Consider the following 27,345-nt stretch of genomic DNA (forward strand, 5'->3'; position numbering starts at 1 on the left):
AAGCGACCATCGACCAGGATTCATCATACAACGGAAGTGCCTATCAAAATTCCCTTGCTCCTTCCCAGCGATGCAGCGCTCGCATGCAAAACAGACCATCGACGCACGAAATGCAGCTTAGAACGAGATGGAATGTCCGCAGGCCTCCAATGATAATTCAGCGCCGAATTTGACCCCAACCACCACTCATATAAAAGCTGATCTAACCCGCTGCTCTAGGAGCAAGAGCCCGTGCTGGCACAAGGCCAGCTAAATCTGAAACGGTTACTCATTTAGTTCGTCTTCACCAACGTCCTGACGACGACCACGGAGATGGTTGAAACATGTAGACTACACAATGTACAAGATATAAGCAAAATATATTTTCATAAAACAATCTTTGACAAATATCCCAGTTTAGACAAATATGAATATTGGAATTCTACTCAACAACGTAGCTGAGCCAGAAAAACGAATTGTCAGGGGAATTGAAAAATCCCTGTATAAGATTAATTCGTTGAAAACTGCCATTATTTTCAACAAAACATGCATCAAAGAAGGTCTACTCCCTGCAAATAATAATAATAATAATAATAATAATAATAATAATAATAATAATAATAATAATAATAATAATAATAATAATAATAATAATAATAATAATAATAATAATCTGCAGATATGTTGAAGCTTTTCATTAAAAACAATCTGAGTAAATTCGACAAGAAAACATGTAAACAAAAAATGGAACGTTTATGCATGAACCACAAAAAAATCGATGATAATCTAAATTCTTAACCATCAACCATACGGATGGGACACTGGGATACGGTCTCACTTCTAGATTCAGTGAACCTCTAGTATTATTGAGTTAAAAGGATCTTCTACTCATGTTAGTAATAAATGTACTAGAGTTCTAGAGGTCACTAATCCTAATAAGGACATATATTAAAGCATATAATGATAAGAAGACACTTGCATTTTTATATATTCCGTCTTCTAAGATTCCTCTTACGTACCAACTAGTAAGACTTTTAGTGATATCTGCTCACACTTACGTAGATCTGTTAACGTTTGTGTGGAAGGTTGAGACTTTACATTTAACCATCAGCCTTTTTAGCTCCCAAGATCCTTCACATGCTTCGAGGGCATTTCCATCCCCACAATAAGCTCACAGTCATAATGTCCCCTGGCATCCTCTGACCGCCTCATAGGTCCAGGTAGTACCGAAGTTTACCCCAGAACTGAATCTTGGGGCATCCGAACAGGAGGACTCTCAGTTGCTTCAGGATCTGGGATGGTGACAGATGAAAAGAACTGGTGATACAGGGAGAAGGAACACTGCCTGGGATACCCACTTCGTATGAGCAAGCAAATAATGGATAAGTATTGAAGGAGTGGATGTACTGCATATAAGTGATTGGTTTTTGATGTAGAGTGCGGAAAAGTGATTTGCCTTTTTTTCAATATATTTTGTATATATCTATTGGTGCGTGCTCATGTCTTACTCTTACCTTACTGCTCGGACTGTTTTTTCCAGGGATACAGTCTTTGGGAACTTTGATCGTCCTGATGGTCTGAAGTATTTGCTTGAGGCCAGGCGATGCTGATTTCATCTTGTCCTCGTCAACCTCCTGATAGAAAGAGGAACATTGCTATAAAGACTTGGCAGTGATTCCCCCTCACCTATAGTTTAGCTCACAATCTCTTCAATTATTCCTGTTTTCTAAGCTATCTGTACGGCAGTCCGAAGACCGTCCTGCTTTGATTATTAGAACAGGGGTGTTAGTCGCGTAAAATTTGTGGGCAACCTCACCAGATCCATGTCAGTACAACGGCAACACTCGATGGAATCTCAGCTCTTAAGACTCCCTATGGCTCTTCTGGATATTCTAACATGTGTTCGAGTCCTGGCTTAGAGAGAGTTTCTTCGTTTCATTCACAAATTAGGGTTTCGTGGTCCGGAAAATATCAGTCGAAATCGAGTTGTTAAAAGTTCCGTGAGTGTGGCCATTGTATTAACACGTTTTTGGTGTGTTAGGAGAAATGAAAATCACTAACACCAGAACTCCCTTCGAACAGAAGGCTTAAAATTTATCTGATGTTGTCTGGGATTCCATTTTGATTTGAAGACAAAATTCTCTTGTTTTCAAATCAATTAATCATAGGCGTTATTCTGTCAGAAACGAAGCAGTGCAGCTTCGTTTGAGAGTTGCAGCTGCAACGCTCAACCAAAGAACACTAGAGAAAAATTACTGATACTAATGGATTCAATAAAATTCGTCTAACCTTCATATAATTAGAGATTTGCTATCTACAATATTCTTATTGTCATAATCATACAAGCACTAACTATATCACAATCAGTGCCCTGACAGTGAGGAGGTAATAGTATACTAAATTTTGCTAGCGTTCTTAGGACTTTATTATCGTTGCTATCATACATCAAGCTAGTTTGGTGCCACAAAGGGCTCATGCGCCTAAAGCAGTCCGTCGGTGACTATTTATTTGTGGAGTCAGACAAGTTGTTGCAAAATGTCAGCTTTGAAGAAAGTATAAAGGTTATGATTGAACAGCGTTGTGCAGATACCATATGAATCAAATGAACTCACCTTTGCTAAATTTTACTTCATCTCATAATTCAAAAACCAGTAAAAGTCCATGATCCTGCGTAGGGCCTGCGTAAGCAAAGCATTGAAGAGAAGAGACGCCAGAGAAAGAATCAATAAGAAAAAGCTTTTCATAAACATGTCTGCTGTTTCTTTGCCTCAAGAATGGTCGCTACTACACCAATCTGGGAAGTCAGGTAGGCGTTTATGCTCTGGAGAACAGCCCAAACGTCCCAATTGCTGTCCAGGAGACTGGGAGACACTATCACCAGGACCCGCTTGCTCTGGATCAACTTTTCACAGACGGTTTCTGCAAAGGCTACGTGAAGGGAAAAGGGATTCGGGTGGTCATTAGAATTTGAATGCGGTTGATGATATTCATTTTTAAATTGGTTTTGTGTCTTTACTCCTGCCATTTTTTCTATCTGTAATATAGTCACGCGCTCGTCAATGTATGATGTCCATTGAGTCATCTCTGGATCTGTTTGTCTGTCTGTCCTTGCAAACAAGACACAGAGAAAAGGAAAAGGATCCAAATTGCAATGTTTACGTACCTTCACCAGCCAACATGTCCCGATCAGGCACATAGCATTTGTAGCCGAGAGTCTTCTCCAAGACAGGTAGCATGTAGTTCATCACCCAGGGCGTGGCGGAATTTGCATACACGAGGAACACATCGTGGGTGAAGCCGCCTGCACAAGAAGCAATCTGTGGTGAAACTCACTTGATTTCTTGCTGCAGCAATGTTAGCTATTAGTGTCTTTCTGCGTTACTGAATGAACGAGCTGTGCATATCTCTGGATGCCAAGTGGGGCCCTCGGATCCGATTTAAGAGTCTCCGCTCTAAATCATTATTCATTTAATTGGATTATCTAAGTCTCTCATACTACAGCATCTCGAAGAATTCTTTTCTACGTTAAACATGCATCCATTCATTTCAGTTCTCGATAAATAAAAAGAATTTCATTTCATGTACCACTTTCAAGGGACACAAAAGTTCTTTGACTCAGAAAAAAATGACAAGTGTTACTCTATACAAATGGGATTGTACGTCATACGAAAAATAGGATATTCGGTTCATTTAGGCGCGGAGACATCAAATTTAAATTGCTATTGGTCAGATGAGAACTTGGATGAGAAATGAGAAGGGAGGCTGCAGATGAGTGGAAATTTCTGGAAGATAAAGCACAGGAAAGGCATGAGTGATGCAACCTCACCGAGGCTCTTTGTGCCGCACGGCGTGGGAGGCGATGATAATAATTGAACTGAATATAGACTTTAGGCCAAAGGCCAAGCACTGGGACTTGTAAGTTCCTCGTTGGGAGAGTGGGTTCCGTTCTCAGCTAGCACCCTGCTGGCCGCGAGTTCGAATCTCCGACCGACCAATGAAGAATAAGAAGAATTTATTTCTGGTGACAGAAATTCATTTCTCGCTGTAATGTGGTTCGGATTCCACAATAAGCTGTAGGTCCCGTTGCTAGGTAACCAACTGGTTCTTAGCCACGTAAAATAAATCTAATCCTTCGGGCCAGCCCTAGGAGAGCTGTTAATCAGCTCAGTGGTCTGGTAAAACTAAGATATACTTAACTTATGAGGTCATTCAGCGCTGGAAAGGAAACTGAGAGCAGGTAGGTCTGAAAGGTGTAACAGGATGAAAACCTCGCAGTTGCACTATGAAATATTTATTAAGAGAGGGTGGATAGCGAGATGGAAGAAAGATAATATATATGGATGGAGGTATACAGTAAAAGGAACGAAAGGGGTTGCAGCTACGGGCCGAAGGGACGCTGCAAAGAACCTTTAGTAATGCCTACAGTACAATCCGTGAGGTGCACTGACGGTACTACCCCGCTACGGGGATACGCAGTGATAACAATGATGATCTTGGTGACGACAGTGAAGACATGACGAAAGGGATGCGTTAGACACTAATTGATGAATTGCTCTCACAATACTGATGACAGCTATCATGCTCACCAAAACACAGTGCTTAGAAACGAAGCATCTGAATTGGAAGGAAATATCGGATCTTTCCTAGATAGTAACCCTCAACAAAGTTCGGGGGTTGTGATCTAAGACTAATATTTATTGGGGCCATTATCTGCATGATATTTACAGGAGTTTGTTTATAATTTACGGTCATCCCCAACGGGACTGCACTAAACACGCCGCGAAGGTGGATACATATGGGGTTAAAACCATTGGGGCTCACTATCTAGGATGGATCCGAAATGTGAATAAATCTCTCTTCTTGATGAGTTCTTTTACCATCCTCGGTCTTTTTTTTTTCAAAGTCAAATACAACAGGGAAAACTTAAAAGATGCAGATCATGACGAGGACGACTGATTAACTGAAGATTATCTGGCGTCTCAGTTACCAGGGAATTTGAAAGGGATTCTGAGGACTGTCAGGAGTATGTAGAGTTTGGCCTCCAAATGATATTCTAGACTAGAGGTTAGAAATGAAAAAATCAATTTTAAAAGTGATAACTGCAAGGGAACAAGACTGACTCACTGGTTTTACTATGAGATTCACAGCCGGTGTTTTTCCGGAATAAAATTTTATCAACGTACCTGACAAAGATGACACTTTGTCACAGGGTATCTTACATCCCTACCTAATTTTTGACTGTACTCTGTATTACGAAAGTTGCATAATTCTGGTAATTATAAGAGTAACACCGACTTCTTGTAGACATCGCCAGCTTACTCAGAAGAATGTCTTTCGAAGATATAATGACGTAACTTATGACGTCATTAACTTGCCTCCTTCTCGGTGGATAACTGGCTATTCGTGAAAAAGTCTCAACCTCTGGCAACAATGAAATACAACCAATACTCCTTGTTTACACTTTGTAGTAGTGGTAGTAGTAGTATATAGGATTTATGCCATGAGGTCGAGTGCTAGAATCCTTGAAGAAAAGGGTTTCCACAAGTAATCCGAGAAATTACTTTCTATCACTATTTCTCCATTGAAAAATTATATAATTAAAAATTCAGTTAACAAAGTGAAGAAAACTCTGGCATTCGTCGTAACTCCTTTGATATTTTTCCTAATATGACAGTGACGATCATTGTAATAAATAGACAATTGCATAGGATTAGATTGGTAAGTGATCTTAACGTAATGGATGATCTGCCAATTCATCACTTTCAATTAAGAATCATTCAAGTGAGCAAATTGAAGGATCGAGTATACTTACACTTTCTAGTGTGCAAGCAATCTTGGTATTTAAAAGCCTACCAACACTCGAATTACCATGCCAGTAATATTCTGTGGAATATGAAAACAACCTTCATTATAAAGCTACGATTCAGCCATTCTTGTACTCTGTCACTAAGAGGACAGGAGCGATCGTACGAAATGACATGCCCTTACATGGATCCTTTATTTAACATAATTACATATGAGGAAACTTGACATCATAATCAGTGGACCTATGGAGGTCATTCAGTGATGTATTATAACCTATGGAATTTTTTTTTTTTTTTTTTGGGGGGGCAAAGCAAGTTTTAATGTTCCGCAAGTTATATTTTACTAAGAAATCAACAACTACTGCTTTATAGAGCACATACAATTATCTTTCTGCACCTTATGGAAGTCAACAAATGACGAAAACTTGGTAGCCTTGGATGTCCGGGTGTACTCCTTACCCAAAAAAAGGCCCTTATTATGCATTTACCTATTTAAACAATTGTGCAAGTCGAATCACAAAGTTGTCCTGCAACCACGCTGTTGGTCAAATATCATCACCTGTTTGTCGTCATTACCTTGTGGGAGGAGTCGGGACGTCATATGTTTATGTCACGTATAACTTTGAACCCAGAGTGTTCTGGCTTCGGCTGCTTTATTTTACTCTTATGAATATACTTTTTCTAATATAAGTAATAAAGAATGCTGCCGAAAATTAGGTCGGGACGTAAAGTATATTATGGCTAAGTAATATCTCTGTCAAATGCACAGAAAAAAAAGTTATTCCGGAAAAACACCGGGACAAAGGCTCTGAATCTCATACTAGTTTTCTGTAAAAAAAACTATTGAGATGGCTTTGTCTGTCCGTCCGTAATTTTTCTGTCAGCCCTCAGATCTTAAAAACTACAGAGGTTAGAGTTCTGCAAATTGGTATGTTGATCATCCATCCCCCAATCATCAAACATAGCAAATTGCAACCCTCTAGCCTCAGTAGTTTTTATTTTATTTAAGGTTTTAGCCATGATCGTGCGTCTGGTAACGCTATAGGACAGGCCACCACCGGGCTGTGGCTGGAAGTTTTACGGCTGCGGCTCCTACAGCATTAAACGCTGTACAGAAAACTCGATTGCGCCGAAGAAACTTCGGCGCAATTTATACTTGCTCGTAAATTGGCGCCTCGGCAACAAGGTAATTGATGAAAGGAAGGAAGGAATTACTTAGGTTAAAAGAATAATAATCAATGTTTTCCTTGAAACATCCCCTGAACTTATACTCTCGTACATTATATCCATTAGTTATGAATACTGATAAAACTGATCAAATATTGGTCGCGAACTGCCTATTTTTAAGGAATAAGTGAGACCCAACAAAGGAAGGGATTCAGTGATCTGGTAAACCAGGCCCCAGCACAACATTTGAAAGTTTGAAGGACAGAGGGCAACAGTCACTCAAATGTCAATTCCCTTTTGTCACTGTCGTCTAGCACAGTACATTATCACCCTGTAAATTTCCCCGAAACCATTTTCAAAAATCGGTAACATACCTGAGTCTGTCTGAAATCACTTTATCACCTTGTAGATTTACTTGAACATTTTTTCGAAAATCGGTAACTTTCCCGAGTCTGCCTGAAACCACATTACCGCCTTCTAGATTTACCTGAACATTTTTTCGAAAACCGGTAACTTTCCCAAGTCTGTCTGAAACCATATCATCATCTTGTAGATTTACCTGAACATTCTTTCGAAAACTAGTAACTTTCCCGAGTCTGTCTGAAACCACATCACCATCTTGTAGATTTACCTGAACATTTTTTCGAAAACTGGTAACTTTCCCAAGTCTGCCTGAAACCACATCACCATCTTGTAGATTTACCTGAACATTTTTTTCGGAAACTGGTAACTTTCCTGAGTCTGCCTGAAACCACATCACCATCTTGTAGATCTACCTGAACATTTTTTCGAAAACTGGTAACTTTCCCGTGTCTGCCTGAAACCACATCATCATCTTGTAGATTTACCTGAACATTTTTTCGAAAACTGGTAACTTTCCCGAGTCTGTCTGAAACCACATCACCATCTTGTAGATCTACCTGAACATTTTTTCGAAAACTGGTAACTTTCCCGAGTCTGCCTGAAACCACATCACCATCTTGTAGATCTACCAGAACATTTTTTCGAAAACTGGTAACTTTCCCGAGTCTGCCTGAAACCACATCATCATCTTGTAGATTTACCTGAACATTTTTTCGAAAACTGGTAACTTTCCCGAGTCTGTCTGAAACCACATCACCATCTTGTAGATCTACCTGAACATTTTTTCGAAAACTGGTAACTTTCCCTGAGTCTGTCTGAAACCACATCACCATCTTGTAGATCTACCTGAACATTTTTTCGAAAACTGTTAACTTTCCCGAGTCTGTCTGAAACCACATCACCATCTTGTAGATCTACCTGAACATTTTTTCGAAAACTGGTAACTTTCCCGAGTCTGCCTGAAACCACATCACCATCTTGTAGATCTACCTGAACATTTTTCGAAAACTGGTAACTTTCCCAGGTCTGCCTGAAACCACATCATCATCTTGTAGATTTACCTGAACATTTTTTCGAAAACTGGTAACTTTCCCGAGTCTGTCTGAAACCACATCACCATCTTGTAGATTTACCTGAACATTTTTTCGAAAACTGATAACTTTCCTGAGTCTGCCTGAAACCACATCACCATCTTGTAGATCTACCTGAACATTTTTTGAAAACTGGTAACTTTCCCGAGTCTGCCTGAAACCACATCACCATCTTGTAGATTTACCTGAACATTTTTTCGAAAACTGGTAACTTTCCTGAGTCTGTCTGAAACCACATCACCGTCTTGTAGATCTACCTGAACATTTTTTTGAAAACTGGTAACTTTCCCGAGTCTGTCTGAAACCACATCACCATCTTGTAGATTTACCTGAACATTTTTTCGAAAACTGGTAACTTTCCCGAGTCTGTCTGAAACCACATCACCATCTTGTAGATCTACCTGAACATTTTTTCGAAAACTGTAACTTTCCCGAGTCTGTCTGAAACCACATCACCATCTTGTAGATCTACCTGAACATTTTTTCGAAAACTGGTAACTTTCCCTGAGTCTGTCTGAAACCACATCACCATCTTGTAGATCTACCTGAACATTTTTTCGAAAACTGTTAACTTTCCTGAGTCTGTCTGAAACCACATCACCATCTTGTAGATCTACCTGAACATTTTTTCGAAAACTGGTAACTTTCCCGAGTCTGTCTGAAACCACATCACCATCTTGTAGATCTACCTGAACATTTTTTCGAAAACTGTTAACTTTCCCGAGTCTGTCTGAAACCACATCACCATCTTGTAGATCTACCTGAACATTTTTTCGAAAACTGGTAACTTTCCCGAGTCTGTCTGAAACCACATCACCATCTTGTAGATTTACCTGAACATTTTTCGAAAACTGGTAACTTTCCCGAGTCTGTCTGAAACCACATCACCATCTTGTAGATTTACCTGAACATTTTTTCGAAAACTGGTAACTTTCCCGAGTCTGTCTGAAACCACATCACCATCTTGTAGATTTACCTAAACATTTTTTCGAAAACTGGTAACTTTCCCGAGTCTGCCTGAAACCACATCACCATCTTGTAGATTTACCTGAACACTTTTTCGAAAATCGGTAACTTTCCCGAGTCTGTCTGAAACCACATTATCACCTTGTAGATTTACCTGAACATCTTGTCGAAAATCGGTAACTTACCCGAGTCTGTCTGAAACCACATCACCACCTTGTAGATTTACCTAAACATTTTTTTGATAATCGGTAACTTACCCGAGTCTCTCTGAAACCACATTACCACCTTGTAGATTTACCTGAACATCTTGTCGAAAATCGGTAACTTACCCAAGTCCGTCTGAAACCACATTACCTCTTGTAATAGCCTGAACATTTTTTGGCCGAGTCGGTTGAAACTTCATCTTGACCGTCATTTTTTCGATGGGCCGGAGTTCAAACCCATCACCGCCGGCTGATGAAGATTTTTTCGAGGAATTTATTTCTGTGATAGAAATTCATTTCTACCTGATTTTTTCGAAAACTGTGGTTCGGTATTCCTGAACATTTTTCGAAAACTGTTAACTAGGTCCCGTTGCTAATTTTACCAACATTTTTACGGTTCTTAGCCAGTCGTAAAATAAGTCTAATCCTTTTTTCGAAAACTGGCCAAGTCTGCCTAGGAGAGCTGTTAATCAGCTCAGTGGTCTGGTAAAACTAAGGTACACTTGTTTGAAAATCGGTACTTTATCACCTTGTAGATTTAACAAAACATTTGTTCGAAAATCGGTAACTTACCCGAGTCTATCTGAAACCACATTATCACCTTGTAGATTTACCTGAACATTTTTTCGGAAATCGGTAACTTTCCCGAGTCTGCCTGAAACCACATTACCGCCTTGTAGATTTACCTGAACATTATTTCAGAAATCGGTAACTTAACCGAGTCTGTCTGAAACCACATTACCACCTTGTAGATTTACCTGAACATTTTTTCGAAAACTGGTAACTTTCCCGAGTCTGTCTGAAACTACATCACCATCTTGTAGATTTACCCGAACATTTTTTCGAAAAACGGTAACTTTCCCGAGGCTGTCTGATACCGCATGATCACCTTGTAGATTTACCTGAACATTTTTTCGAAAATTAGTAACTTTCCAGAGTCTGTCTGAAACCACATTATCACCTTGTAGATTTACCTGAACATTTTTTTCGAAAATCGGTAACTTTCCCGAGTCTGTCTGATACCGCATGATCACCTTGTAGATTTACCTGAACATTTTTTCGAAAATTAGTAACTTTCCAGAGTCTGTCTGAAACCACATTATCACCTTGTAGATTTGCCTGCACATTTTTTCGAAAATCGGTAACCTACCTGAGTCTGTGGGGAAGCACTTTCTCCACACCGCCTTACTCCACCCGGCCACCACCCAGCGTTGCCTTGACAAAGCGAAGACGATGGCAAAACCCCGATCATCAGCCAAAAACAACCTAGGGCGGCTAACTCTGCCACCATGGGTTCTGTTGGGAGCAGAGGAAATGACGACTAGAATTAAATTTGTGTAGTCAACGAAAGGTATTTTGTTGGGAAACAGAAACTCCACCTTCCCCTATCAAATAAGGTCCCTAGCTGGACATTAATTGTATGCAGTCTGTTTTTTCATTTTGTAATAATTTTTAGGATTTTTGTACTATTATTCTCCATATTATTACTGGCACTGTCATTATTTTGAATACTATTTTTTCTGCTTCTTTAGCAACAGTGTGAATATTGCCGGTTATCATTTTTATCATGTTAGCTCATGTATTTAGATTGAGCGTATTGTGCTTGTATATTCCACGTATCAAAAATGGCAATAGGCCAGTTATTCTTATTTAAGAATAATCATCTTCGCAACTTAAAGACTAAAACAGACTGCACAGAAGTGATAAACTGCGGCGCCACGGTGTTTGTAAATGATAATAATGATTTCCGTAGTAAAAATAAAGATAAAAACAACGGACTCGTTACTTCATGTTAAAAAAAGAGGTATAGTGATGTCAGGGTAAAAACACTGAAAAATTGAATTAGTACGTCTTGAGAATTGCAAATTTATGACTCATTACTTAGGTGCCCAACGGTCACTTCTGTTTGACCAACGGGAAATAAATAGCAGGTTTCTGAAACCACCTGCGACCAAGTGCTTTATGCTGTCTCTCTTTAACATTGTGAGGATGAAGACCCTATACTCAGTCAAATAAGGATATGATAAGCCATATGGATGGAATAGGTGTTTATTTATCGATTGCATACCTTACACTTACTTTTGATGTTATTATTTTCCTGTCATTGTTACTATTGGGAAGAAGACCCTCTTTTAAATAAGTCTGAATAAATATAAGTGCTACATCAGCACAACAGATTTTCTAAAGACTTTTAATTTGACATATAGTATGCCTTTCTCAGAACGAGGAAGGTGAAGTTAATTAAAAAAAAAATTATGTAGATGTTCACATTAGCTCACCTTCCTCTTGGATTGTAATAGTTTTATTCTTGGATTCACCAGCAGCGTTATTAGCCAGGCATGTGAAGGTGGTGAAGTGTTTCCTGGTGACTGAGGGAATGGTCATGGTGTTTGTCATGAAGTCGTTTCTGTGATGAGAAAAACAGATGACTAGAAATGATAATATTCATTAGCGAATCATTTAAAGACAAATCATTTTGCAAATACTCGCAACACGTTCAACACGGAAACCCTCGTCTATATATAAAATTATATAAAATTTCCCATACGCAGAATACTTATTTATTACAAGGCTCTCCTGCCAATCATAATGTCTGCACTCATAAACAAGCTCTCCTGCTTATCAAATCACAGCGTCATATTGTCAGGGAAACTCTGGTAACTTCCAGGGACCAACGCTCTTCTCCAGCGAGTTGTGGTTATCCACGTTTCACTCTGGTCACCAGATCACCTGCTAACCCAGCGCACAATCTAATCCGCCGCAATTTTTACGATTTTATGAATTTCTTGACCTCGGTGTCTTTCTTGACCTTGTTGTCCCTTTATTTTCGGATTTTCTTCGGGGTCTTATTTTTTTTTCATTTATTCATTCCATCCTCATTCTTCCCTCCTGTCAAGCCTTAAGGCCTGTCCAGACGAGCGGGCCTAATCGGCGGGCAAACACTGTTCCCATAACCGGTTCCACTATACTGACCGACCGAGTGTGTAGCCATAACGATGCGATTGACTGGTAACGATGCTTCAGGAGCAAAAGAAAATATAAACGGCTGGAAGTACCCGACGGGCATGCCCGCTAGTGTAGACAGGCCATTAGGCTAGATAGGCCACTTCACAGCTCCTGTTGCATTGCAGTTTCTTCTGTGGATGTGCAATAAGGTTCTTTATGGGTCTGTTCAGAACTGTCTAGATTTTTAAGAATCATTATTCTAAGAAACCAATTACCTTGACATTGTCCAATCCCCATGGAAGCAAGAAAAACAAAACCAGGGCACTGAGGAGGAGTCCATCCACTACTGGAGGGGCGGGGAGGGGGTGAAACCATTGTTAGGGGACAATGGTACCAACTGTGATTCCATGTAAGTATTTGCTTATCTGGTTCCTCTCCTTTTGCATCCTCTGTAGCATAGTGGTATATATATATATATATATATATATATATATATATATATATATATATATATATATATATATATATATATATATATATATATATATATATGTATATGTATATATATATATATATATATATATATATATATATATATATATATGTATATGTATATATGCTAACTTCAACCTCCTCTGGGATTTTGACTATCATCCAATGAAACAGCAGACCAACGCTTAACCACTATGCTACAGAGGATGCAAAGGAGAGGAACCAGTTAAGCAAAATACTCATATGGAATCACACTTGGTACCATTGTGCCCCTAACAATGGTTTCACCCCCTCCCCGCCCCTCCAGCAGTGGATGGACGCCTCCTCAGTGCCCTGGTTTTGTTTTTCTTGCTTCCATGGGGATTGGACAATGTCAAGGTAATTGGTTTCTTAGAATAATGATTTTTAAAAATCTGGACAGTTCTGAACAGACCCATAAAGAAACGTATTACACATCTAGAGAAGAAATTGCGATGCGACAGGAACTGTGAAGGCTGAGCAAGTACCAACTATATATTATATATATATATATATATATATATATATATATATATATATATATATATAGAAATCATATGTGGAACAGAAATATATATATATGGAAAGCAATATTACCCACTGGGCCATATAAAAGAAGTCGGAACCTATATATATATTACCTGGGCAAGCTAACTGCTAAATATATTATATATATATCGAATGTATATATATATATATATGTATATATATATAACAATATAAATTTCTGACTCACGTCAGGATCGATCTCTCAGGTGGATATATGGGCCATATAAAAGAGTATATATATATATATATATATATATATATAACATATACTATATATCATATTTCTAGTGGAAAAATTAACATTCCTAATATCAAGTGAGGTAAATTGAAGGAACTGAGAGGGCAAGCTAACTGCTTGCAGAGAGTTTTCCCCAACTTCCCGACTCAGCAATGAGAGAGAGAGAAATTTCATTCAGTTATCCCTGCAAATCATCAGCTGCAATCACGTGTGGAACAATAAATTTCTGATCCCGTAGTGAGTCAGAAATTTATTTCTGTTCCACACGATTGTGTGATGATGATTTCTATCTTATTCACTGTTCTGGAGAATGAAATGTTGTCTATTGGGTCATCAAAAGTTAAAACTAATTCCTGGGCAGTTGCTCTCAGGTTCCGACTTCTTTTAGAAAAACGCCCTTGCTTTCTGAGAGACACCCTTCTTTGACCACATGATTTCATCTTATTCAACTCAAGACAGTCCTCGATCCCAGGTAATTCTTGGGTGCAGTTGCTCTCAGGTTCCGGAGCATGGCTCCAGGAAGCCATGCCACCTGAGAGATGGTGATCCAACCAGAAATCTGCATATATTATCTTCAGCTCTTGCGATTATATCTATACTGTATATATGTGTGTATAATATATATATAGGGTATATATATATACTTATATATATATATTCTATGTCGATTTCATACATTCCTTTATCCTGAGTGTAAATTGAAGGAGAGAGAGAGAGAGAGAGAGAGAGAGAGAGAGAGAGAGAGAGAGAGAGAGAGAGAGAGAGAGAGAGAGAAATTACACCCCTGCAATAGCTGCGCAATATCACAGTTCGTTAGGAGAAATCAAAAGTTAAAACTAGACGAAAATACTCACCCTTCTTTGACCACATGTTCATCGAACTCAAGACAGTCCTCGATCCCAAAGGAGCACCTCCAGGGAAGCCATGCCACGTATGGTGAGCTGTTTCCAACCAGAGCTCTGCAAGTTATCTTCAGCTCTTGCGAGAGTCTAGCCTGGAGAATGCAGGGTCCTTCAGACTTGCACTTGTCGATTTCAACTCCCTTTACTCCTTCGTGATACCCGCTTTTCTCTAAGGATTGGAGTTGAAAGAAAGTCTTAACTTCCTGGTTCTTATTTCAGAGAGGCTGGTAATGCTGATGTCCTGTGTTCAGTACTAGGACGATTACTATCCAAAGACAATAATAATAATAATAATAATAATAATAATAATAATAATAATAATAATAATAATAATAATAATAATAATAATAAAGAGTATGAAGAACAATCATTTTCTTTAAAGATGAGGATAAAAGAAGGCCATTTTCTTGAGTGTAAACGTTGGTATATTGTTAAAAATACACTTAAAAGTGTTATCTTGAGTGTAAACCTTGCTATATTGTTAAATATACTTGAAAGTGTATTTTTAACTATATACTAAGATTTACATTCAAGAAAACGGTCTAATTTTATCCTCAATTATAATCATCACCGAATATAATCAGGTTACATATCTGCGTTAGCCGCAGTTAAGAGGTGCACAGAGAACTAGCGTTTATCTACAGAGAAATGTGAGTTGTATCTTATACATAATTTATGTTGGGCAAATATCACAGGCGGTCTGACTTGCTGGTTGGGTCATTAATTGGCATAAGACCTCATCCAAAGGTACAGCTATCTGTGCTGTCACTCAGATGAACGGCGAGTGACTGATGACAATTTTTTTTTTTTTTTTTTTGTCTCGAGGAGCAACTAACAGTAACTACATTGAGATGGCATTCGTTATTTACAAGTGATATGTATTGCCAATGAATGAAAAACATCACTGTACCTTTTGATGAATTAGTGAGTTTTAAAGTGTCATTTTATTACTAAGCCTAGTTATCATAGAGCTTTATGTGATTTTCTGCAAAGAAAAAAGAAGGGGAAGGAGACAGTTAAGGGGTATTATGCTGAATTAAAACAGTTAGCCCAGCAGTGTGAATTTGGAACAGAATTCGACCAACGTTTGAAAGAACAATTATTGGTTGGAATAGACCAAGAAGTTTATTTCAAGGTACTCTTAGCTGATCCTTTTGATTTTAGGACATCTTCTGGGGATTTGCTGACGAAGGTTGCAAATTTGGAGACAGTTTATGTAACGGAATGTAAGTCTACTTCTACTCTGAATGGTTCTGCTGAGAATAGCACAGTGAATAAAGTCATGGCAGGAATTCCCAAAAATTTTACTTCAAGTGCTAAGAATAAACCCAAGAGTAAGCCAGGTAAAATGCCCGTTAATGTTTCCACTGTGGACGTAGTAATCATTGGGCAGATGAATGCAGATATAAGGATGCTACCTGTTATAGTTGTGGCAAAACAGGTCATGTTAGCTCAGTGTGCCTTAGTAAGAAGAGGGAAGGGTTCGAGAATTCATTCTCCTAATGAGGCGGCTGTACCAAGTGAAGCTGAAAGTTTCTCAAACTCTTATGATTTGTGTAAGCTTTCTGAAACTAATCTGAACTGAGCTGAATCTCTGAATAATGAGGACAAGCCCCATCGGGAAGTGATGAGGTTAAATTGTGTTAAAATTGAGTTTGAGTTGGATACCGTAAGTGGTGCTTCCTATTTCTAAGAGGGATGTAGTAACATTACATTTGTCCCAATCTCCCTCAAAGAAGCAGTGATTTATATAAACCAGGGTGAGTATTCATAACCAAATATTTCTGCGAGTCTTTACCCACTGACAACTATAGATAAGCATTTTTTTTATCTAACTTAAATATATATTGACAAGGACCCAAATTTGCCACAATATCCTCTAATTTAGGTAATGGAAATGTATTTACAGTACATAGGTTTGGGTATTTACATATTTGAAATCTACACATACTCTTACATCACCAGATGGCTTAACTACTGGTGCAATTGGACTTGCCCAGTCTCCAGCATGTTCTACTTTACTAATGATTTTACTTTTTTCTAATTCTTTCAATGACTTTTCAATTTTACACTTATAATGATATGGCACAGAACGGGCTTTGAATTACTTGGGTACTGCATTTTCTTGTACTTGTAAATTACTCTCATAATCCAATATAGGCAAATTCTTCTTTACCTGATAATTATCAAATAACTCCATGCATTTAGACACTGATTTATTACATTGTACAGCATCAACCTGCACCCACTGATACTTCAGTTTCTTCATTAAAGCTCTACCAGCTAGGGTCACATCATTATCAACTTGGCAATTTTGCCATTAACTGCCACATCACACACTACTCCATATACTTTTATTTCTAATTTATCATATGCCTCATATACCAGTAAGTTCACCTCCCATTGCTGTCATTGACTCAAGTGTAATAAATATTCCTAATGATTATGGTTTTCTGGAAAGGTGTAATCCAAATTCTGTACAAACTGATGTTATGGAAACTCCTAAACCCCCGAGTAGGCCAGATGTTGTTTTAAGGTCTACTCGAATTATAGAAAAAAAACCTGATAGGTTAATTGAACAAAATACGTAATTTTACGTGTGGGGGGGGGGAGGAATGATATATAATGCCAATGAATGAGAAACATCACTTGGAAATAATGTATGTATTCTTTTGTGCCTGTTGTTTAAATTAAGCCAGGAAGCGGGAGTTTGTTGTTTTTGGCTTTCGACTTCCCGCCATTCATCGAGGCACGCTTTGCTAAAATGTTATTCTTTAAGCTGTGAATAAAAATTGGAATGTCACGTCATGTTTCCGTCAGACTACCTTGTAGTTAGTCGGGTTGCTGAAAATACTACAACTGGGTCTTTGAATGTACGACAACAGGCAAAGTAACAACAGGCCGGATCTAGGAACACTGGTGTGCATTCTTACTACTTTCAGAGAGTTCTTTTATGCAACTTGCTGGTAGAATAGAATAGAATTTAGGCCAAAGGCCAAGCGCTGGGACCTATGAGGTCATTCAGCGTTGAAACGGAAACTGAGAGTGAAAAGGCTTGAAATGTGTAACAAGAGGAAAACCTCGCAGTTGCACTATGAATCAATTGTTAGGAGAGGGTGGAAAGTAAGATGGAAGAAAGAGAATATGAACGGAGGTACAGCACAGGCAGGGAATGAAAGAGGTTGCAGCTAGGGGCCCAAGGGAAGCTGCAAAGAAGCTTGAGCGTTACCTACTATGCACCGCGTGAGATGCACTGACGGCCCTAGCCCCGCCCCCCCCCCACCCGGGGAACTTGCTGGTTAACCATATTTGTTTATTAACACGAACAACTGAATGACACCATTCACCTCGGGATCCTTTTTATTTGTAGTCTTTATAAGTCAAACTGATACCAAAGCACAAAAAATTATTTCTGAAACAAGTATCCAAATAATTCTCACATGATCATAAGGCATACTTGTCCAGTGTTTGCCTTTGTTCTAGAAAGCGAAGGTATATAATGATCATTCTCGTAAAACGGACTCTATATTCCAAACGGCCTGTTGGTATTTTTCAAGTAGTTCCAAAACATTAGAGAGAGAGAGAGGTATGAAGTTGTAAGTATGAAGGCATTTCAAGCCTTTAAGGTGTTCATACGTCTGAAGGTATTCTATACCTGTAAGGTACTTATAAATATTAAGATATGTTATTCCAGTACAGAAGATTTCATTAGGGAAACTGCTTTTTTTCCAGTAATTTATTAATCGCTGAGATCCTGTTTCAGTATATCAGTAGAGCGTAACAATAATTAGCAACAGACTTACGCTGGACGAAGAGTTTGGTCGTAGCTGTTGCCTGTTCGCCTTCTGGGGTGCTGACATTGCATGTGTAAGTCCCTTGGTCTGACTTCTTCGCTGCTTTCGAGAAGATGGTCTCATTCCTGCAGCCATGGTTCGGGTCGAATGTGCTCTGAGAGTCACGCAGCTGTGTCCCGTTTAGAAACCTGCGTAAGTGACATATAAGATATATATAGTATATATATATATATATATATATATATATATATATATATATATATTTAATGTATGATTATCAACACAAATTTATATATATATATATATATATATATATATATATATATTATATATTATATATATATATATATATATATATATATATATATATATATATATATATATATATATATATATATATATATATATATTTATATATATTTATATATATATATATATACTTATATGTACTTATATGTCTATGGCTATATGCAATATACATATATATATATATATATATATATAAATATATATATATATAAATATATATACATATATATATATATATATATATAATATTTGTGTATATACATACATATATATAACTATATTTATATATAAAAAATTATTAACTTTTCTCTCTAATAGTGAGTGTCTCTGAATAACAATCCCAGGCTCAGTCACCCCTTCAATTTTTAATAAAGTGTGAACCCAATATCATCAGTCTTTTCGACCATATGTCTCCCTCTTTTGAGCGCTGTTACTGAAGCATATCCATCATTTTGTCAAATTCGGAGTAGTTCTAAAGCTCAAGAATTCGAACACAACCGTATTCAGACTGGTTGTATTCAGTTACTTGATAAAATTACCTGAAGGAGACAAGTTTCTAACATGACTCAGTTTCCTGTTCGCGCAAGCATCTTTCACGGTCGACGTCAGCCAACACCTTTCGCCTTAACACTTAACTCGAACCTATGAAGATCTTCAATAAAGAATTATTCCGGACGGAAGTCGAGCCCTTACCAGGAGACGGTGAAAGAGGAATTGATCTTCCTTCCGAGGACATCCTCGGCACAGCAAATGATCTCCATACTCCGCCCAACGCCCACAAGGTTTTCTGCGTAATGACTCATGACGGGAAGGTCCAAATAATCGTAGTCACTCCCACTGCAGATGCAGTCTTCACTGATGACCCTGTAATACGCGCGTTACAAAAAAAATGAAAGGCAGATCAGGCAAATGAATGAGTGGGGTCGCGTCAAAATTGCCTGTCACATTGGTAATACTGAATCATTCCTTGTGTTGCTGAAATAATCCCTTACTGAAATAGATGGGGTGGCGTAAAAAATTCCTAATATCTTTTACTTAAAACTGACTTTGTCTAATTACTTGTTGGGGTGTTGAGGAAGGGGGGGAGAGTGATCAAAGAAAATGTGCACAGTCGTACACGTTTTACGAAGCAGCTACCAGACAAGCTTACACCGGTGAATGTTTTCGTCAAGTTTCATCCAAATCCGCTCAGCCATTCAAGAAGAAAAAGTACTTCATAAGGAGAAAAAATTAAATGAATCACTAATATCCCACGGCACCTAAACTGCCGAGAGAGAGAGAGAGACTTTTATGTGACTCTTACCTTGCTTCCACGCGAGGCACATCAAGAAGAAAAAGCAGAAAAAGAAGAATTGATGCTCTGTACAGACCGTCCATAATCATGTACTTGTGACGCCAAATGATCTAATCAATCAGTTCATTCCCAGGGTAATTTCTGGAAAGGAAACGGAGGATATAAATCCCAGTGATTATTACTGATTAATGATTACGCGGGATTTTTGGTTACAACAAATGGACATTGCATAATTGTTGGGCAATACAATCCTAAATTCAATAATGTCCTCTAGGAAATTAGTACCAAGGCTAAATTCACCAAGTCTGTCTTTATGGCTGTCTGTCAAGACATTACCACAATTTATTCTATGTGGATTCTGATGTGTCTTGGTAGAATAATGTTTAGGAAGAATCCTGATCCATGTTTTTGATGATTTCAGTTTTCATTTATGTTCAATCTTTTTAAAACCTTCCCATAAAAATCTCGCAAATTTATTCTGCTTTATATTACCATCATTTATTACATCATAATGACATTGGAAATGGTATTTTGATTTTTGGTTGCATATATTCACAGATATTGTTAACATTTTTCATAGCAATCCTAAAAATCACTGAAAAATTAATATCTGTATGACGCATAAGTAATAACTGACACTTTATATTTTATAAACTGTTTCTGCAATTTTATGCAAATACTCAAATACATTTCATCCTTAATAGTTCATATTAATTTTTCAGTCAAGTAATATTTGTTCGTTCTTTGTACTTTATGTTCCTTACTTATTTTTCCTAAATTCGTAATTAAGAACAACATTCACCCTGTCCCGTTATATGGTCATATGTAGGCTAAGTGAGATAAAGGATAACGCTATTAAGGGAAAAGTTTGGCCAAAGGTCAAGCGTTGGGACCTACGCGGTCATTCAGCGCAAAAAATAAAGTTCAAACAATTGTTAGGAGAAGGTGGAAAGTAAGATGGAAGAAAGCGAACAGAAGGAATAAAAGGGGTTGCAGCTAGGGACCGAAGGGACGCTGGCAAAGAACCTAAAATAATACCTACAGTGCACCGCGTGAGGTACACTGACGGCACTAACCCCCTACGAGGGGAAGTACCTCAGCCGAATTTTCATAAATCAATCGGATCAATTTACAAGAGTGGCGACTGAATAGCAGTTGCTCGTGGAAAGCTTCATAAAACTAGCAACCACTTCAGCCAGGATCTCCCAATTTTTATTTCAGCTCATAATTGGCCTGATAAGTGGGGTGTGATAAAACCCTCAATCAGGCACGGGATGCCAGACTGGGTGTTGTGTAAACAGGAAGAATTTGTTATAAATCAGCCTCTGTTATCATGTTTCCCCAAAAACTATAAACCCTTCATAATTACACTTGACATGCTCATGAAACACATATATAATATATATGCGTATATATTATAATATATATATATATATATATATATATATATATATATATATATAAAAATGTATTATATAATATATATACTATATATATAATATACATACACATATATATTTATATACATATATGTATTGTGTGTGCTATTTACATTTGCCAGACACATGCAAACGAATTCCTAGCTATTCAAAACTTCAGATGCTTTGAATATGTTTTCCACCTATGAACCTTCGACTCCCGAGTTTTGATAGGGACATGGAAATTGTTCAGATATAACAGGATTCTGAACGAGGGTCAGGAAATGCAGCACTGAGCTCTCCCAACACGATATCTCTCTCTCCCACTCTACGTCATTTACCTTCGAGGAAGTAACAAAGTGGTGTTGATTTGATTAACATGTCCCAGTTAAAACGAAACACGCCCTCTAAACCTAATCATACCCCACTAAACCTATGCACCCCTAAATCGAAACACATCCAATTAAACCTAAACATACCCCCATCCAAACTGAACACCCCCACTATATCTAAGCACATCCCACTAAACTAAAACCACACCCCCACTTAACCTAAACATCTCCCCATTATACCTAAACACAAACCACTAAATCCAAAACACCCCCCATTATACATAAACACATCATCCACTAATCTAAACACCCCTCCCATCAAACGTAGACACACCTGCCACTAAACCTAAACACACACCAGACACTAAACATACATGCACCCCCACTAAACCTAAACACCCCCTAAAACGAAACAACCCCCTAAACCTAAACACATCCCCCATTAAACCTAAACACACACCCACTAAACCAAAACACGTCCACCATTAAATTTAAACACCCCCTCCCACCAAACCTAAACACATCCTCCCCTAAACATATACACCCTCCCACTAAACCTAAATACATCCCCACTAGACCTAAAACACAGGCCCACTAAACCTAAACATACACCACCCACAAAACCTAAACACGCCCCTCACTCAACCTAAGTTAAGTATACCTTACTTTAACCAGACCACTGAGCTGATTAACAGCTCTCCTTGGGCTTGCCCGAAGGATTAAATTTTATTTTACGTGGCTAAGAACCAATTGGTTACCTAGCAACGGGACCTACAGCTTATTTTGGAATCCGAACCACATTACAATGAGAAATTAATTTCTATCACCAGAAATAAATTCCTCAATTCTTCACTGGCCGGTCGGGGGACTCGAACATGGGCCAGCAAAGTGTTAGCCGGAAACGGTACCAACTCCATCCAACAAGGAACTTCACTAAACCTAAACACACCCCATTATACCTAAACTCACCCCCACTAAATCTAAACACACACCCCCACTCAAAACCTAAACACACCCCAACTAACCCTAAACACACCCCACTAAAACCTAAACACACGCCCCTAATAAAGATAAACATACCCCACAAAACCTAAAAACACCCCCATTAAACCTAAACACATCATTCACTAATCATAAACACCCCTCCCATCAAACCTAAACACACCCACCACTAAACCTAAACACACACCACCCACTAAACCTAAATGCACCCCCACTAAACCCAAACACACCCCACTAAACCTAAACACCCCCTAAACCTAAACACATCCCCATTAAACATAAACACGCACCCACTAAACCAAAACACATCCACCACTAAACTAGACCACCCCTCCCAACAAACCTAAACACATCCTCCCCTAAACATAAACACCCCTCCCACTAAACCTAAATGCACCCCCCACTAAACCTACACACACCCCCACTAAACCTAAACCACCCACAAAACCTAAACACACCCCTCACTAAACTTAAAAACACTCCCGACTATACCTAAACTCACCCCCACTAAACCTAAACACACACCTCCCACTAAACCTTACACCCTGCTAAAGCTAAACACACCCCACCAAACCTAAAAACACCCCCATTAAACCTAAACATACCCCCACTAAACCTAAAAACACACCCCACTAAACACCTCTGCTAAACCTAAACACATCACACTAAACCTAAACACACCCCACTAAACCTAAACACACACTCCCACTAAAACACGAACACAACCCTACTAAACCTAAACGCAAACCTTGATACAGAATTATTAATCACATGAAAGAAAAACATTTTCAATCATATATTTCTGTGGTCGCGAGTACATGAAATTTGGTATGATAAACCCGTAGAGTGTATTTACCACATTAGTTACAATGGGCAGGGAGTGGGGTTAGGGTTTGAAACCTACACGAAAACCTTCCTGGAATAAATGAGGGCCGCTTGCAAAAATTTTGTCTAGACCGGTCAAGCGGTTCGGATTTCTAAAGGGTACAAGTTTACGATAGGGTTGCCTTCACTTTTTTATTATATATAGAGAATATACACAGAAACGCACCAAAGCCGATCCCCGTCTTAAACGCACTCTCCCGCTCCTGTATATGAAGACCGTTCCTTTCCAGCACCTCTTTTAACGTCATTTAAGCAGTTTCCTCTTCTGGTTATCTTTCTCCCTGTGCCAATCTTTTGTATCTCCAAATTTTTCGCCCATTCAGTTCTTTATACACTACGCATATTAAACAAGAAAAGATTAATTTAAAAATCTCACATTTTTCTTTTATTTACATTCAACATTCCCAGTTCGCTTCCACAGAGCACAGTAGGCTCGACTATCTCTTCATGTGCTCACATTTTGCCTTCTATTGAAATTCCAAGTCTCATCCTGGTCTTTTGCTAATACCCATCTACCTTCACCGACCTATTCCGCGACTCACTTTTTCTCCTATCCTACCATCTCGTTCGCTAGATTTCATCCCAAAATCCTATACGAATCAACCGCATGCATTCTTCCTCCATCAGTATCAATATTCACTGCTTCCTCTTCCTGGCTTCTGTTCATCCTTATCCCCTTGCTCCTACTCACACTCCCCCCACCCCCACCCCCACCTTCCTCTTGCTAAACTTTCAAATTGTTTCACTATAAAAATATTTTCGCACACGGTAATTGCCATCATAAACCGACCTCGATTTTCTATAGTCGGTGTCAGCCGATATCCTCGGAACATTAACGATTTGTCATGGCAACACTGCTCATGATATCGGCTGCTGATTGGCTTAATTCCATTTTATTCGAATGTAATCAAATGGGCTTTGAATTCATACCGAAGCACTTATTTATACGGAAGACATGGGATTATACACAAAAAGCGTAAGAATAACTTTAATGATTAGCGTAAGAATAACTTTAATGATTAATAATGAGTTCTCTTGAGTTACTACAGATATGCCATGGCCATATAATTATATAAAAACTAAGTGCAAGTAAGAAATACCAGTACACGTATACGAACAAGCATACAGGGAGGAGGGACGCTGGAAATGATCTAACTTGACTTTCGGAGTCAAGAGCTTCAACTGCTATCGCTTTTATCCGACTTATACGATTTAAAATTTATTGTTTCTTAATGAACAATATACATTACGCGAGCATCCTTTGAAATACATGAAGCTATTGTAAATGAGTTCGGGTCGGTTCGGCCGTTAGTCATTTAGGCTGTAAGAACGTTTACGAGCAAAATGGGCGCCGTGTTTAGTACCAGCTCCTTGGGGATATACGTAAAACATAAACTAATGACGGTAAATATCATAAACATAACGACAAACCATAAACATACCGTCTTACGTTTTTTGGTTGTTACGGCCGAAACGACCAGGTCCGTTGTAAAATGTGCCAAATGACTTAACTGCATATTTTTTTTAATAGCGATTGCTATAAGCATTTTATAAAGGACAGCCTACTGTACAGTATTACAGACACGAGTCGTTGCTTAGGGTTATGATTTATTAGCAGGGTATTAACCCAGTATGTATCCACCTTTGTCAAAGTCCAGGGTAGACTCATGCTAAGTAAAGTAGACGGCCGCGCGTAGATAACGTTTATTAATATAAAATTTGTCGACCACAATACAGAAATGGGTGTATATATACTTTGATCCCCGAGAGGCTTGTACTAAACACGGCGTCCTAAGGAGCTTCCGCCATGTCGAGTACTGGCAGGTGGATACATACCGGGTTAATACCTATAAGAAGTATACATTTTCCGCATACTACCAGTGTTTAAATACACTGTTTCAGTTACGTCTATTTCTTTATAATTTTTCCTTTGGTTGATTCAAGTCATTAAGTCGTGAATATAATTGTAAAAAAATAAACGGCTGGCTCGGTCAGAGCTCACAAAATTCCTTTCCGAATTTTTTATACTTATCGTCTTTCAAGCTGATCTCAATGCTACCTTTCCATATAATGCTTGTTGTATGAAAGGAAGTAGAAATCACGTCATAATAATATAACGTGTTAGACATACAGTGCACTAGGGAGGAGAGGGTAACAGTAACTGTAGCATTCTACGGTAGCTCTTTAAAATTTTGGCGGAAGAGAACTGGCTATTAGCAAAGGCGGGCGGTATTACATGGAAACCATGAGTTTATCCATGTATAAAATATTGCAAAAAGATTGATTTAAAATGAGAAATTATGTATTATCAATGAGCTTATCCTATATGAGCCTAATGCCGCTAACCAATCAAAATGCTTTCCCAGTGACGCTGAAAGCACCTTATTTCTAACGGTGTTTGAAATGTTTCTGTCTTTTCTCACATTCAGCAATTATTGGCTACTAACCCAGAAATCTTTATAAACATCGTCGGGCCCTGGCTTCGAGTATCAGTGTATATTTTTGTTGGCACTCCCAAGACATTGAGTGGGCAAGGCTGGTGTGAGGCACAATCAGCATAGGCCTACGTACATGGATGCATTCCCCCTTCTCTGTTACTAAATACAGCAAAACCTTAACAGTACTGAAAATTATTTGTACACCCAAATAAGGGAAACTAAAAACCCTGTTAATGGAAGGGCATTTGGAGGTGCCTTTTTCTACGGTGAGGAGATTTTACCTTGAACCGGGTAACAATAATAGGTAGATAATAAGTGAAAAGGAAAACCTCAACCCAACTGAAAATCTTACTCACTTTTCGATGAGCATTAAGTTATGGAATGGAAAGAACGAAATATAGAATTTAGGCCAAAGGCCAAGCGCTGGGACCTATGAGGTCATTTTGCGCTGAAAGGAAAACTGACAGTAAAAAGGTTTGAAAGGTGTAACAGGAGGAAAACCTCGCAGTTGCACTATGAATCAATTGTTAGGCGAGGATGGAAAGTAAGCCGGAAGAAAGAATATGAACGAAGGTACAGTAAAAGGAATGAAAGGGGTTGCAGCCTGGGGCTGAAGGGATCTGCAAAGAACTTCAAGTAGTGCACTACTCCCCTACGAGACATTAGCTCATGTTCAGATGCCAATGAACGTTAATTTTTCGGCTACGGATAACCTGAAGCAAGAGTAAGGTTATTATAACCACCCAACCATAACCGGATTCAGATTATCCTTAGGTTAGGAAGACAGATACATCTTCGTTGAACTCATGCCACCAAACTGATGTTAGAAAAATTCCACGAAAGATCATCCGTTTCATTCCAGGGCAGATGCAGCCCACTCAAGGAACAATGTTTAGTGTCACCATTTTAGGTTTATAAGCTATTCCCCTTGTAAAGCTAAAAAAAATTCTTGAAGAGCCAAACACTTATGATTATTGCCTCAACAGTAAACTTCATATTCAAAAAATGTATCTGGAGATTCTTTTATTTACCTTGATACTCGAAGGTGTCAGCAACAGCAAATACTGCAAACAGAATAATAATCTTAATGCTACTGAAAGCTGCAGGAAACGTGTACCATCAACGCCGCAAGAATGCTGTCGACTGCCGTCACTA

General features: G+C 38.5%; 1 protein-coding gene across 3 annotated transcripts; it reads right to left on the reverse strand.

Annotated features, from left to right (window-relative positions):
- Positions 1-645: 645 nt before the first annotated feature.
- LOC136846518 (uncharacterized) lies at positions 646-27,345 on the reverse strand. Of its 3 annotated transcripts, XR_010855428.1 has the most exons (10): positions 27,222-27,345; positions 20,125-20,256; positions 19,515-19,685; positions 18,522-18,700; positions 14,671-14,887; positions 11,853-11,980; positions 10,724-10,869; positions 3,143-3,280; positions 2,592-2,907; positions 1,495-1,613 (listed from the first exon to the last, which is right to left on the reverse strand). XR_010855428.1 is itself a non-coding variant. In XM_067117364.1 (9 exons), exons 2-9 carry the CDS (start codon positions 20,202-20,204, stop codon positions 1,188-1,190), a joined length of 1,125 nt encoding a protein of 374 aa, XP_066973465.1. In that variant the 5' UTR covers positions 20,205-20,256; positions 27,222-27,345; the 3' UTR covers positions 646-1,187. The 3 variants fall into 3 exon arrangements, 1 of the variants encoding a protein (XP_066973465.1); XM_067117364.1 differs by lacking the exons at positions 2,592-2,907; positions 3,143-3,280 and adding an exon at positions 646-1,271 and having other exon boundaries at positions 1,494-1,613; XR_010855427.1 differs by lacking the exon at positions 1,495-1,613 and having other exon boundaries at positions 2,393-2,907.

This window comes from Macrobrachium rosenbergii, chromosome 15 (assembly GCF_040412425.1).
Source record: "Macrobrachium rosenbergii isolate ZJJX-2024 chromosome 15, ASM4041242v1, whole genome shotgun sequence".
Classification (NCBI taxonomy): domain Eukaryota; kingdom Metazoa; phylum Arthropoda; class Malacostraca; order Decapoda; family Palaemonidae; genus Macrobrachium; species Macrobrachium rosenbergii.

Excerpts from the sequence above, each read along its gene's own strand:
- LOC136846518 (XM_067117364.1), bottom strand. The coding sequence starts at position 20,204 with ATGATTATGGACGGTCTGTACAGAGCATCAATTCTTCTTTTTCTGCTT. Across the intron at positions 19,686-20,124 it reads GTGCCTCGCGTGGAAGCAAG|GGTCATCAGTGAAGACTGCA; the intron begins GTAAGAGTCACA and ends CGCGTATTACAG. Across the intron at positions 18,701-19,514 it reads TCCTCTTTCACCGTCTCCTG|GTTTCTAAACGGGACACAGC; the intron begins GTAAGGGCTCGA and ends TCACTTACGCAG.